Source organism: Galeopterus variegatus, unplaced genomic scaffold, assembly GCF_000696425.1.
Source record: "Galeopterus variegatus unplaced genomic scaffold, G_variegatus-3.0.2 Scaffold208, whole genome shotgun sequence".
Classification (NCBI taxonomy): domain Eukaryota; kingdom Metazoa; phylum Chordata; class Mammalia; order Dermoptera; family Cynocephalidae; genus Galeopterus; species Galeopterus variegatus.
The window spans coordinates 828,203-839,512 of NW_007726319.1; the positions used below are offsets into that span (position 1 = coordinate 828,203).

At 41.5% G+C, this 11,310-nt stretch overlaps 1 protein-coding gene across 1 annotated transcript in view; it reads right to left on the bottom strand.

Moving 5' to 3' along the window:
• LOC103584989 (serine/threonine-protein kinase Nek5-like) overlaps window positions 1-11,310 on the bottom strand; it is a gene marked incomplete at its 5' end in the record, with an annotated part of 63,302 nt that overhangs the window by 25,374 nt on the left and 26,618 nt on the right. Inside the window, 3 exon segments of the mRNA XM_008565842.1 lie at window positions 4,270-4,407; window positions 5,460-5,585; window positions 10,289-10,415. Coding sequence (XP_008564064.1) covers window positions 4,270-4,407; window positions 5,460-5,585; window positions 10,289-10,415 — 391 coding nt within the window.

Genomic DNA, 11,310 nt, shown 5'->3' on the forward strand with positions numbered 1-11,310 from the left:
TCTTGGCTCCCTAACTCTTCGCATCCTTCCTGTGTTTTTCCTCCTATCTCAAGTTCCCCCTTACCTGGAACACGGAGGTTCCAGGTCCGCAGGGATGATGCAGTTCTCAGTGAATCAGACTGGTGCCCAAACGACTCATCTGTCTCCCACTTCACGAGAAACTTTTTGTGGTCACCCCCTCCCTGTTGCTGCAGCCCATAACGTTTCCAGAAACGTCTCTTCACTTTAATCTTACCTCAGTGGGGACTGTCAGCGTTGTGTGGGGCCTGCCCACACTCTGCCTCACTAACACCAAACGCTACCACTCACTCACCCCCCTCCTCATCCATGCCCGAAAACTGGAATATATTTCTTTTGTAAAACTACATTATCCTGTTGCCTGCCCCCCTAACATGATTTCTTGCATATTCTTTTGGCTCATCCCTGAGATTACCCTCCAGATAGATGGTAGAGACAGGACTGGGACTAACTTCGGCACCCCCCTCAGGAAGTGCCCCTGCTCCTGTAGGCCACTAATTGTGCCTTTTTTAATTGGGGCAGGGATCCTCCCTGCAACCGGACTGGCACAGTGGGCCTTGCTGCTCCCTCTCGATTCTATCAAAAACTCTCAGAAGAACTAAGCATAGACAGCATCTCCTCTCTCCAGTGAAAGGTCTCCTCACTTGTGACACCTGCTTTACAGAACCATCAGGCCCTTTTCTTTCTTACAGCCAAGAAGGAAGGCACCTGCCTCTTCTTGGGGGAGGAAAGCTGTTATTACATAAATGAGTCTGGGGTTGATCCAAAACAACTTAAACCATTTCACTGAACCCTTGGATACCCTGGCTTATGCCCCTGCTAGGACCCCTAACTGTGCTAGGACTCATCCTGCTTTTTGGTCCCTGTCTCTTTTGGTGTTTCTCTAATTTCTTGCAGGAATGTATGCAGGCTTTCACCAACCAAAAGGTCACCAAGTTGTTCCTGTGAGGAGGATATCAGCCCCTCAGAATCAGTGACCCTTCCCCAGAGGAATAGAGCCTTCCTGCACAAAACCAATACCCTGCCACCTAAATCTTTTATTTTTTCCATATCTTCGCTCATCTCCAGCAGAAAGTAGCTTCAGAAGAATGAGACCTCCATCCTTTTCTCCTTTTTCCTATACTTAAAAGGCAGGAATAATAGATCTGCAACATAACCAGCGCCACTTTAGACAAGCCCAAGTACAAAATGGCGCCGCCCACCTCCTCCCCTCCCCTCCCCTGTTCTCTTTTACAAGAAGTCTCATGGTTTCAGAGAAAATGAAACTTTCGGCATTTCCACATGCGCAGAACTCTCCATTCCTGTGACCTAACTCAATCCCCACCCCGGAATTACATCACCCAGCTCTTGGCACCAACATGCCTATATAAGCTCTACGACCCCCACACCTGGTGCTGTCCCCCATTTTGAGCACAGCCCAGCAGATTTCTTTCTTTAATAAAGCTTGAATGGTACCTGGCATCTCGGCTCACTTTCTTTCAATTTATACATGCAGAAAGTCTTTATGAAGACGCCATACAGCTGTACGAGTTATTCTTCACGGCGTAATTTCCCTGTCCAATTTGATAGCAGCACAAATATTGGTGATCACATGCCTTTGCATAAAGTAATACTAACAATGTGCTGTGGCTCTATGCTCATTCACAAATACTATGGCCACATTTAATGCACTATACCAGGCATTAGGGATGGAGAAGTGAATTGGGGTGTGATCAAAACAAAGTTCTTATATGCTTAGGAGAGGAAGTGAGGAAGAAAGTTATTAAGCAAAAAAATAAAGTGAAACATAGTATTTTGATCAGAGAATCACAGAGTCTTGTAAGGATATTAGGGAAACCAAACCTAGAGGAAAGCTAGGGAAACATGCCCATATGAAACATGTTTTCTCAATCATTTAAAACAGTGGTTCCCAATCAGTGGTACACAGGCTGTAGCTTAATTCAGATCCAGGTTCTTCATAGCAATCACTAAAAATGCATAATAAAATCACTACTCCATTTTTTATGACCTGAACTTAAATGACAAATATAATAACTGAATGTCAGTATTTCATGGGCTTAACAAATGTTTGACTGTGAATTAATTTGAGTGTGAGACTGAATGAACGTGAAACTGTCAGAGGCAGCTAACGGAAAAGACAGGGAGACAGCAGACAAACGTGAGGACTTACACAAAGGTTCTTAGAATTTTTTGGATTAAAGAGAAGCATATTTATCAAGTTACAGGCTCTTTCACTTATTCATTCAAAAAACATCTATTCAGAATCACCATATCCCAGATACCTTTGCAGAGCCCTGTCTGATAGTGTAGCGGGAAAGCAGGGAGAAAACGTAACGGCAGGAATGGGTGGGAGGTTGCATCAGAGTGAAATCTTACAGGGGGAATTATTTTGGCAAAGGGAGGGGACATGCATTCTAAAGCAAGAGAGGAATATTTGCTAGGAAGGGCCTTCCAATCTTTAGGTGCTTAGAGTCGGCAGAATCTGTATTTTATTCTTAGGATAAAGAGAAATCTTTTTTTTTGCAAGATCTTAAGCTAAGAGACTTGGTTCCTTTTAGGAGGATCATCTGGCAGGAGTGAAGGGGGTGAAATGGAGGGAAAAAAAGATGACCAGAGACAGGAAGACAAGGTTGCTGCAGGGATAGAAAAGAGTGTGAGGTCAACAGCAGAGTTCTCTTCTGAAAGGGCAAAGCGCAGTGGGAAGGGGTGTCAACACCCTTAACAGTTTGCAGAAGAAAATGTCTGCACTTGGCTTTGAATGCCGCCCTTGGAGGAAAGTTTTTACATTCAATTCTGCTAATGAGATAAACTGCCCATATATACCTAATGTAAAACCCTCCATGTGGGGCCAGCAAGGGTTGCGATCCCCGGCATGCGATCCCCTTATCAGTCAAAAAAAAACCATCCATGTGAAAATACAGTATGTTCATGAATTAATTAATTTGTCATGATAGGTCAAAAGAAGGGTTTTCTATGATCTTTTCCTAGAATCACAGTAGCAAACACAAGAAGACGCATCATAGCCACCAAGTGCATCACCATCTCCCTGTCATGAAAGATGGGCGTGGTCCCTCCTACCTGGCCTGGGGAAGCTTCCTTCTTGAAGGCCCCACTCCCATCCCTTAAAGACAATGCTTTATCCCCAACATAGAAAGGAGAAGATAGGCACATTGCAGTGGTTAGAAGGAACTGGAAAGAAGCTCCGAGCAGTGACTCTGTCAGTCTCTCTGTCTGTATCTCTCTCTCTAGAATTTTAAACAACCGTGTGTCAACTGAGATAAGTAATAATACCGAAGGACTTCACATACTCAGGGACTCTGGCCCCTTCTGCTGCTTCTAGATTTTAGTCAAACTGGCTTTTTCCAGTCTCCAGCCAGCCTGTGTATCTGCAAGTCCATCCTTCACACCGTCCTCCCCACCTAAAATGTTCTTGTCTCATCATAACCCTGTACATTCTTTAAGACTCAGCTAAAGAGCTCGAATATCACAAATGCGAAAAAGCGGACAGACCTGCTCTTCAATAATTACTTACGTGTCTCTCTTGCATTATTCTTAATGCCGTATTAATATTTTTGTAGTGATATTTAACCTTATAAGCATTTATCAGCTTCCATGACTACTTAGTTTATTTGTTTATTTCCTTGTCACCTCGGCCACGTATCTCCGCAACACTGGCTCCTAAACCTCGCACCTGCAAAGATGCTCCTTGTTTGAATCCCTGCCTGCCTGCAATGGCCTTTCTTGTAGTACTTCACACCTATACCCGATACAGGACCAAATCCCCAGTGTGATATGAACTCCCTCGAACTGTAGAAAACAACAGTTAAAGTAAACAAAAGCAGAAACTTGCTAAAAACTGGAGACCAAAAAACCAAACCCAAACTATATAATGATGTCCCTTTCTTGCCCATAGGAGAGTAATCTGCGTCTGCTAACTGGCCGTCAGAAATAAACCAGCTCTCAGGTAGAGTCACGCAACACTAGATCATCCCCTGCAAAGCCACTCATTCCAGTTACTCAACTTTTCATAAGCTGTCAGCTGATTACGTTAAAGAAAATTATGGCCAGTCTCCTTGGAAGTTCATATCTTTTGTTAATGGCATTTGGAAGAAGCTTGGACAAGGCCATCAGCTTCTGAAACGGCCAATTCTCTCTCCAGGCTGAAGGTATTTTTATCCCCTTTCTGCATTTACAAATCTTTGACAGAATTCCTCTGGGGACTGGTTATGCTGTTAAAAGTAAACCACATACCAAATTCTCCTTCGCTGGCAGAAAATGAGCAACTCATTAGATGTGCTGCCGCCAAAACATTCATCAACGTTCCTGGCACTTCATGCCGCCACTGTTTCCTATTTTCCGGAACACCTTCAATCACAATAACTTGGCCATCTGAAGAGGAAACTGTGTTACTGAAGATAAACATGCTTCTCCATTTGAATTTTTATAAAATCACAGAAAGTGAGAACCTTGGAGACTAACTTGATCCTACCCTCACTTAACTAATAAAGAACCTGAGATACAGAAAAGTTTAGTGACTTACTGCCACACAGCTGTTGGGTAGAAGAGTCAATTTTTGCTTTGTCAACTGGGTTTTTTGGTGTGATAAAATACCTATTCTATACCTATTCTAAAACTCAGTTTTCCCTCAGTTTTCACTTCATACACTTGTAATTACTAATTTCAGTGATATACCTAAGTATTTCAACTTATAGCACAGGTATAAATTTTAGCTCTCTCTCAGCCCTATGTTATCAAGAGGAACATAGGAAATAAGTAATAAAAATCTTTACTACCTGTAAAGATAATGCCCAGAGGTTGGAGGTTGCTAGCAAACTCCTCTAAGGAAAGGCTATGTCAGAGCTTCAAACATAAATGAAGGAATTTGGGTTGAAAATATCACCCTAAACACGCCTCACAATTAAATAGCACTTTGGCTTACAAAGTAATTTTATATGTATTTTTGCACTATTAACTCTCTAAATATTATAGGGATAACTATTCTTTTCATTTCAATATTATTGGTGAAAAAAATGACCGTCCACCTTCCTCCAAAATAACTTGCAAGGAAGTTACTGAGTTGGCATTGGAAGGTAAACCAAGTCAACTGCCCTTCCTTGGACCTTCTTCGTCACTTTGAGGAAGGTGGCATCCTGGATTTTTCCTCCTTCACATTTTCATAGTGAGGGTGATCAACTGTCTAGGATAATTAGCAGGTAAGTCTCTCTGGGGGTAGGGGAGAAATCAAAACAATGTCTCTTAAAGACATTTTTGATACAAAATCTAATATGTACAATTGAAAATAAATTAAAATTTAAAAAAAACCTATAGAGATTGTACTAAGAAGTGGGAGCTATCACATCAGGATGGGCGCTAGCAACACAGCTGTCCTGGGGCCATGTTCTTCCCCGCTGACAGCTGGTGCTAACTGATCACAGACTCACTGTCAGGCACAGTGGAGCAGGCAGAGGTGACTTTGGTCCCTGCCATCATTTGCAGCAGGGTCTGGGACACTCCAGTATCCCACTGCCTCCGGTTTTCTGCAGCAACTGAATCCTTAATGAAAAACCCTGGGTATAAGAACACAACGTATTAATTCAAAAGCAGCCAAAGTGTGACTAATCGCACCAAACAGTTCTTCAGAACCTGGAGACAGTCTATCAGCTGGTACGTTCAAAACCAGAGAAATTACCACCTTCATTTTAACATAGATTGTATCTATAAGACTGAAATTATAAAAAGGATTAAAAATTGTTTCACTTTCACTATTAACATTTGACGGACTAGCCAATGCAGCTAAATGCTAAGGAAATGTAAGTGACATGAAAGGGTAAATCCCTCGAGGCACCTGTGAGAACTTTTACTGTAGTCAGTTTCCATAGAAATGCAATCTGTTCCATTTTCTTAATTTAAAAAATAACTTTAGGGCCGGCCAGGTGGCGCACTGGAGAGTGCTCCGCTTGGGAGCGCAAATTTAAAAAATAACTTTAGGGCCGGCCAGGTGGCGCACTGGAGAGTGCTCCGCTTGGGAGCACAGCGGCACTCCCGCCAAGGGTTCAGATCCCATGTGGAGACTGGTTCCTGCTCACTGGCTGAGCGCGGTGTGGGCGCAAAACCGAGGGTTGCAATCCTGTTGCCGGTCCCTGGTACGGGCGCGACACCGAGGGTTGTGATCCCATTACCGGTCAGTAAAAAAGACAAAAAGGAAAAAAAAAATAATAATAACTTTATTATCCTTTTCTTTATTACTGTTTTCACTATAGGAAACTTGAAAATCAGATAAGTAGAAGAAAATAAAAATCACTCATAATCTCACCATCCAGAGACTATTAAAATTTCAAATTTTTTCCCCTGCANGATCCCATGTGGAGACTGGTTCCTGCTCACTGGCTGAGCGCGGTGTGGGCGCAAAACCGAGGGTTGCAATCCTGTTGCCGGTCCCTGGTACGGGCGCGACACCGAGGGTTGTGATCCCATTACCGGTCAGTAAAAAAGACAAAAAGGAAAAAAAAAATAATAATAACTTTATTATCCTTTTCTTTATTACTGTTTTCACTATAGGAAACTTGAAAATCAGATAAGTAGAAGAAAATAAAAATCACTCATAATCTCACCATCCAGAGACTATTAAAATTTTAAATTTTTTCCCCTGCATATAGTTTTTGCTTTGTTTTGAAACAAAACTTGGACCACACACTACATATGCTTTCACAACTTTCTTTTTTCAATCAGCTACATATCATATCAACGTTCTTAAGTATTTTTCTTTTTTTTTTTTTGTCTTTTTCCGTGTCCGGCAACTGATCGCAACCCTCAGTGTTGCCCCCGTACCGGACCGGGGACCGGCAACAGGATTGCAAACCTCGGTGTTGCTCCCGCGCCTCGCCCAGCCAGTGAGCGGGAACCAGTCTGTATGTGGGATCCGAACCCTCGGACGGGAGCGCCACCGCGCTTCCCAAGCGGCGCACTATCCAGTGCGCCACCAGGCCGGCCCTGAAAATGACAATTCTAGGGGCTAGTATTATTTGCTTTACCAAAGCTTTTCACTGTCAAAGATGAATCTATTACTAATTTATTCTGTGGTTTTTTTCTATGTATTTGGAATAGCTAATTCTTCTCTATCCAAAAAAATAATTTACTTATATTTTATTTTACTTCATTTTCTAATATATAACTTTCTTACATATAAACTATTTGTTTTTTTGCAATTTGTTTTGTTGCATCATATTATATAAGGTATGATTTCACAATTTTCCCCAAATTGTTAACCAGTTGGCTCAGCAGCATTTATCTGAATAATCCTTTCTTTCTCCACTGACTTGTGATGTCACTTTTAGCATACAGTAAGTTATGATACACATTAGGGTTTGTTCTATACTTTCTCTTCTCTTCACTGTTTTATCTATTTTGATGCTACTATCATGTTTCAATGACTGTAATTTATATATTTCGATATTTTTATATTTGGCAAGTACTCCTTCCTTGCTCTTCTTTTTCAAAATTTTTTGCCTAGTTGAGAATCTCTAAGATTCTCCAATGTACTAAGATCTCTCCACATCAGAAAAATAATTCCAATTAGGGTTTTGACTGAAATTGCCATAAATCCATGTTTACTTGGAAAGAATATTTCCAATATACAGCATTGTTATTTCTGTCCATTTATTCAAGTGGTCTTTAAATAGCTCAGTAAAGTTTTACAGTTTTATTCATATGACCTATACGATTCTTATAAAGTTTATTCCTAAGTGAATACACACATATTTGCTGTTGTTATTGTGCATGAGATCTGAAGACCAACTGCGGAAAATATTTGCAACATATATTACAGGCAAAGGTTTGATTTAAATAAGTCTTGTAAAGGGAAAACATTGCCATTTTTGATAGAACAAAAACAGATGACAGACGACATAATTCACAAGAGAAATACAAACTGTCAATAAACATATGGAAAAAAATTATTTGGCCTGAATAATAATTATAGGAATGAAGATTAAAATGAGAGAAAATTTTCAGTATCAAACTAATAAAGTGGTTTTTTTTTCTTTTTTTGATTTGATTTATTTTTTTGGCAGCTAGACAGTACAGGGATCTGAACCCTTGACCTTGGTGTTACAAGACCGCACTCTAACCATCTGAGCTAATCAGCCAGCCTATTTTATTTTTATTTTAATATGTACTTGTACATATTTGTGAGGTTTCTTTTCCCTTTTATCTAAAAAAGAGCCAACCCACTCTCTCCTCTTTCCAGCAAACTGAAGCAAAGACATTTGAATTCACACTTTTCACTGAAACTGCTTTCAGTGAGGCCACTAAGGGCTCCTGTTACTCAGCCCACCTCATCTGGCCTTTCTCTTCCAGTCAGCGTTGCCAAATCCTGGGCCTCCTTTGTGAACTCTCTCTCTTCCTTTGGCTTCACCTTCTCCTGATTCTCTCAATACTTGTCTAACTGGTGCTAGGATTCTGTCCTAAGCTCCATGTCCTCCTCACTCTAGTCCCTCTGCCTAGGTATTTTCAACCATCAGCAAGGTTTAAAGACCATGTATATGCTAAGGACTGCCAAACTCTATCTTCAGCTCTGATTTGCCCCAGGCCTTCAGTCTTAAACAGCTAGCACCTTCTAAACATCTCCAACCGATGCTTATAGAGACTAAACCACAACATGTTCCAAATTTATATCATTTCGTGATCTCTGCTGACCTCCTTTGCATGGAAGTATCCTGGTGCCTCTTCTCTTCCTCAGCCCCACACTCCGTCTATTCTCACTGCACTGCTCTGACCCCTGCACCTGTGTTTCCCACCTGGACTATTCTCCTGCCTTCGGTCTTGGCCCCCCATGCCATCCTTCAATCTGCAGCCAGCATGATCTTTCTGAATTGCAATTATGCTTTCATTTCCTTTGATTGAAAGTCAGCATCCACACAGCAAAAAGCCCAAGCTGCATGGCATGGCAGGCCCCTGGGGAGTGGGTGTGTCCTGACTCTCCAGCCAGCTCTCACTCTAGCAATGATTAGCATTTCAGGCTCAGAAAACGTTTTTGTGCTGCCTCTCCTCTGCTCGTGACACTTCTGTGATACTGAGGGCAGGGCCCAGGTTTCATTCATCTTTGAGTTCCCACCACTGAACACAGACTGTGGCACAGGGGAGACTCTCAGTAAGAGGCCTGCTGAATTGAATAAAGATTTTTCCAAAGGGTGGGGTAGGAAATGTTGGCCAGCACAGGATTAGGTCATGCAGTGTTAAATGTGATGCTACAGAATGAATTGTATCCTACAGGCATTATCGAAAAGTCTGAGCAGGGTAATAATATGACAAAATAACTCTAGCAACCATGTAGAGAATGACGGGGAAGTACTAGATAAAAGAAGGACACATAAGAGAATAAGGCAATACAGTGAGGGGAGGCAAATGGAAAACTGAAAGAATAGCATTTATTAAGTACCTAATATGTGCCAGGTACTTTGCATATCAAACCTCAGTTTAGTCCCTCACAATAACCCTGTGTGGCTATTACTACTACTGTCACCCTCTCCCACTATCCTAATAGGAAACTGAGATTCAGAGCATTGAAGTAACTTGTAAGAGAAAAGTCACACGATCAGAAGGTGGCAGTGCCAACTGGGATTTCAGACTTGTCTGTCTCCATGCATTTCCTACCATACCACACTGCTGAGGGATGACAGAGTCCTGAACTAGTGGCAGAGGGGATGAAGGAGAAGACTCCAGAGACATCTCAGAGTAGAGACCTCCTTGGGTGTGTAGCAGGAACTGTCACCCTGGGGATGGTGTTGACCAAAATAAAGGGTCACTGGGAAGGAAGAGCTCAGAAGTTTGATTTTACACATGCTGGGTTTGAGATGCTCTTGGCACTTGTCCATGGAGCTTTCCAGCAGAGAATGAAAAAGACTGGTGAGTGGGGGCCCCTGGGAGTAGCCGAAACTGCAGGAGGGAGCAGGTGAAACTGCCCACAGTGTGGAGCAGGAGAAGAGGCTGGATCTCAGGGAGCTTGAGATGCTCTTGGCACTTGTCCATGGAGCTTTCCAGCAGAGAATGAAAAAGACTGGTGAGTGGGGGCCCCTGGGAGTAGCCAAAGCTGCGGGAGGGAGCAGGTGAAACTGCCCACAGTGTGGAGCAGGAGAAGAGGCTGGATCTCAGGGAGCAGACATCACACACGTGGGCAGGAGACGAGGAGCCTCAGGAAATGAATGGGGAGAGATCGGGACCAATTGCTAGTGAAATGGCTCCTTCTGATCTACAGCTTTCAAAGAACACATACCTGCTTCTGGACAACAGAGTTTTTCAAATGCTTTTTCTGTACAATCTTCATGCTCCTTTATATACTTATAGTCCTTAAACTTCATGCCGTCCTCAAAGATCAAAGTTTCATTTAGCATATCCATTGCCTAAAGCAATTCCACAGTGTTTCATGAGAAATAAGCTATATTTTGAAAAAATGTTTTAAAAAAAGTTTGTGTTCCAAATAATACTAATTAGCAAGATATATGGTAAGTATTCAACATATGTTTATTAAACAAATATATCCGTAGAGTTTTAAAACTTATTACATTGGAATAAGATGGAAACAGAAATGTTTCCATTTCTTCTTGTTAATAGTGACAAGCGCTGTCATAGGGCAACTTAATTTTATCCAGACATTCTGCCTTCAGTATTATTCTACTTCAGTTCCATTCTGCAGAACTCTCAAGGTTTTCTCTTCCATGCCCTGCTTTATGTATACAACATTCTTAACCAGGTCTCTAAATCTTCCAACACTCCATAATCAATACTAAAATGATCACTTCTGTTTCAAGCATATCAAAGCATAGAGTAAGAAAGGACGAACACCCCAGCAATTAAACTTTTTGGACTCTGTTCCTTCATTCTAGCAGGGCCATTTCAGCTCCTCATGTCACAGAAGCTCTGCAGATGTGCCACTCCTCAGGTTCCAGCCCAAAAACAGGTTCCAGCCCAGAAACAGGTTCCCAGATCTGCACAGCTCTGGGGCACTTAGAAGCCCTATGGTTGAATAGAGGCGAGCACTAACTATCACCACTCTAATGAAGTCTTTATGTAGCAAAATGATTGTAAAAATAAGAAATTATAACATTAAAAAGTTTTTTTTTAATTTAGTGCTAGGTATGATTATTCGTAATTACCTTTTAGTAGTTTAAAAAGTGAATTCAGAGAAAGTAAAATGTAAAAACAAATCAGTTAATTTTGACATTTGTTAGTACGTATGATAAAAAGTGGAATAAAAAAGATGTTGAAATAAGTAATAAAATGAGATTTGGATTTACT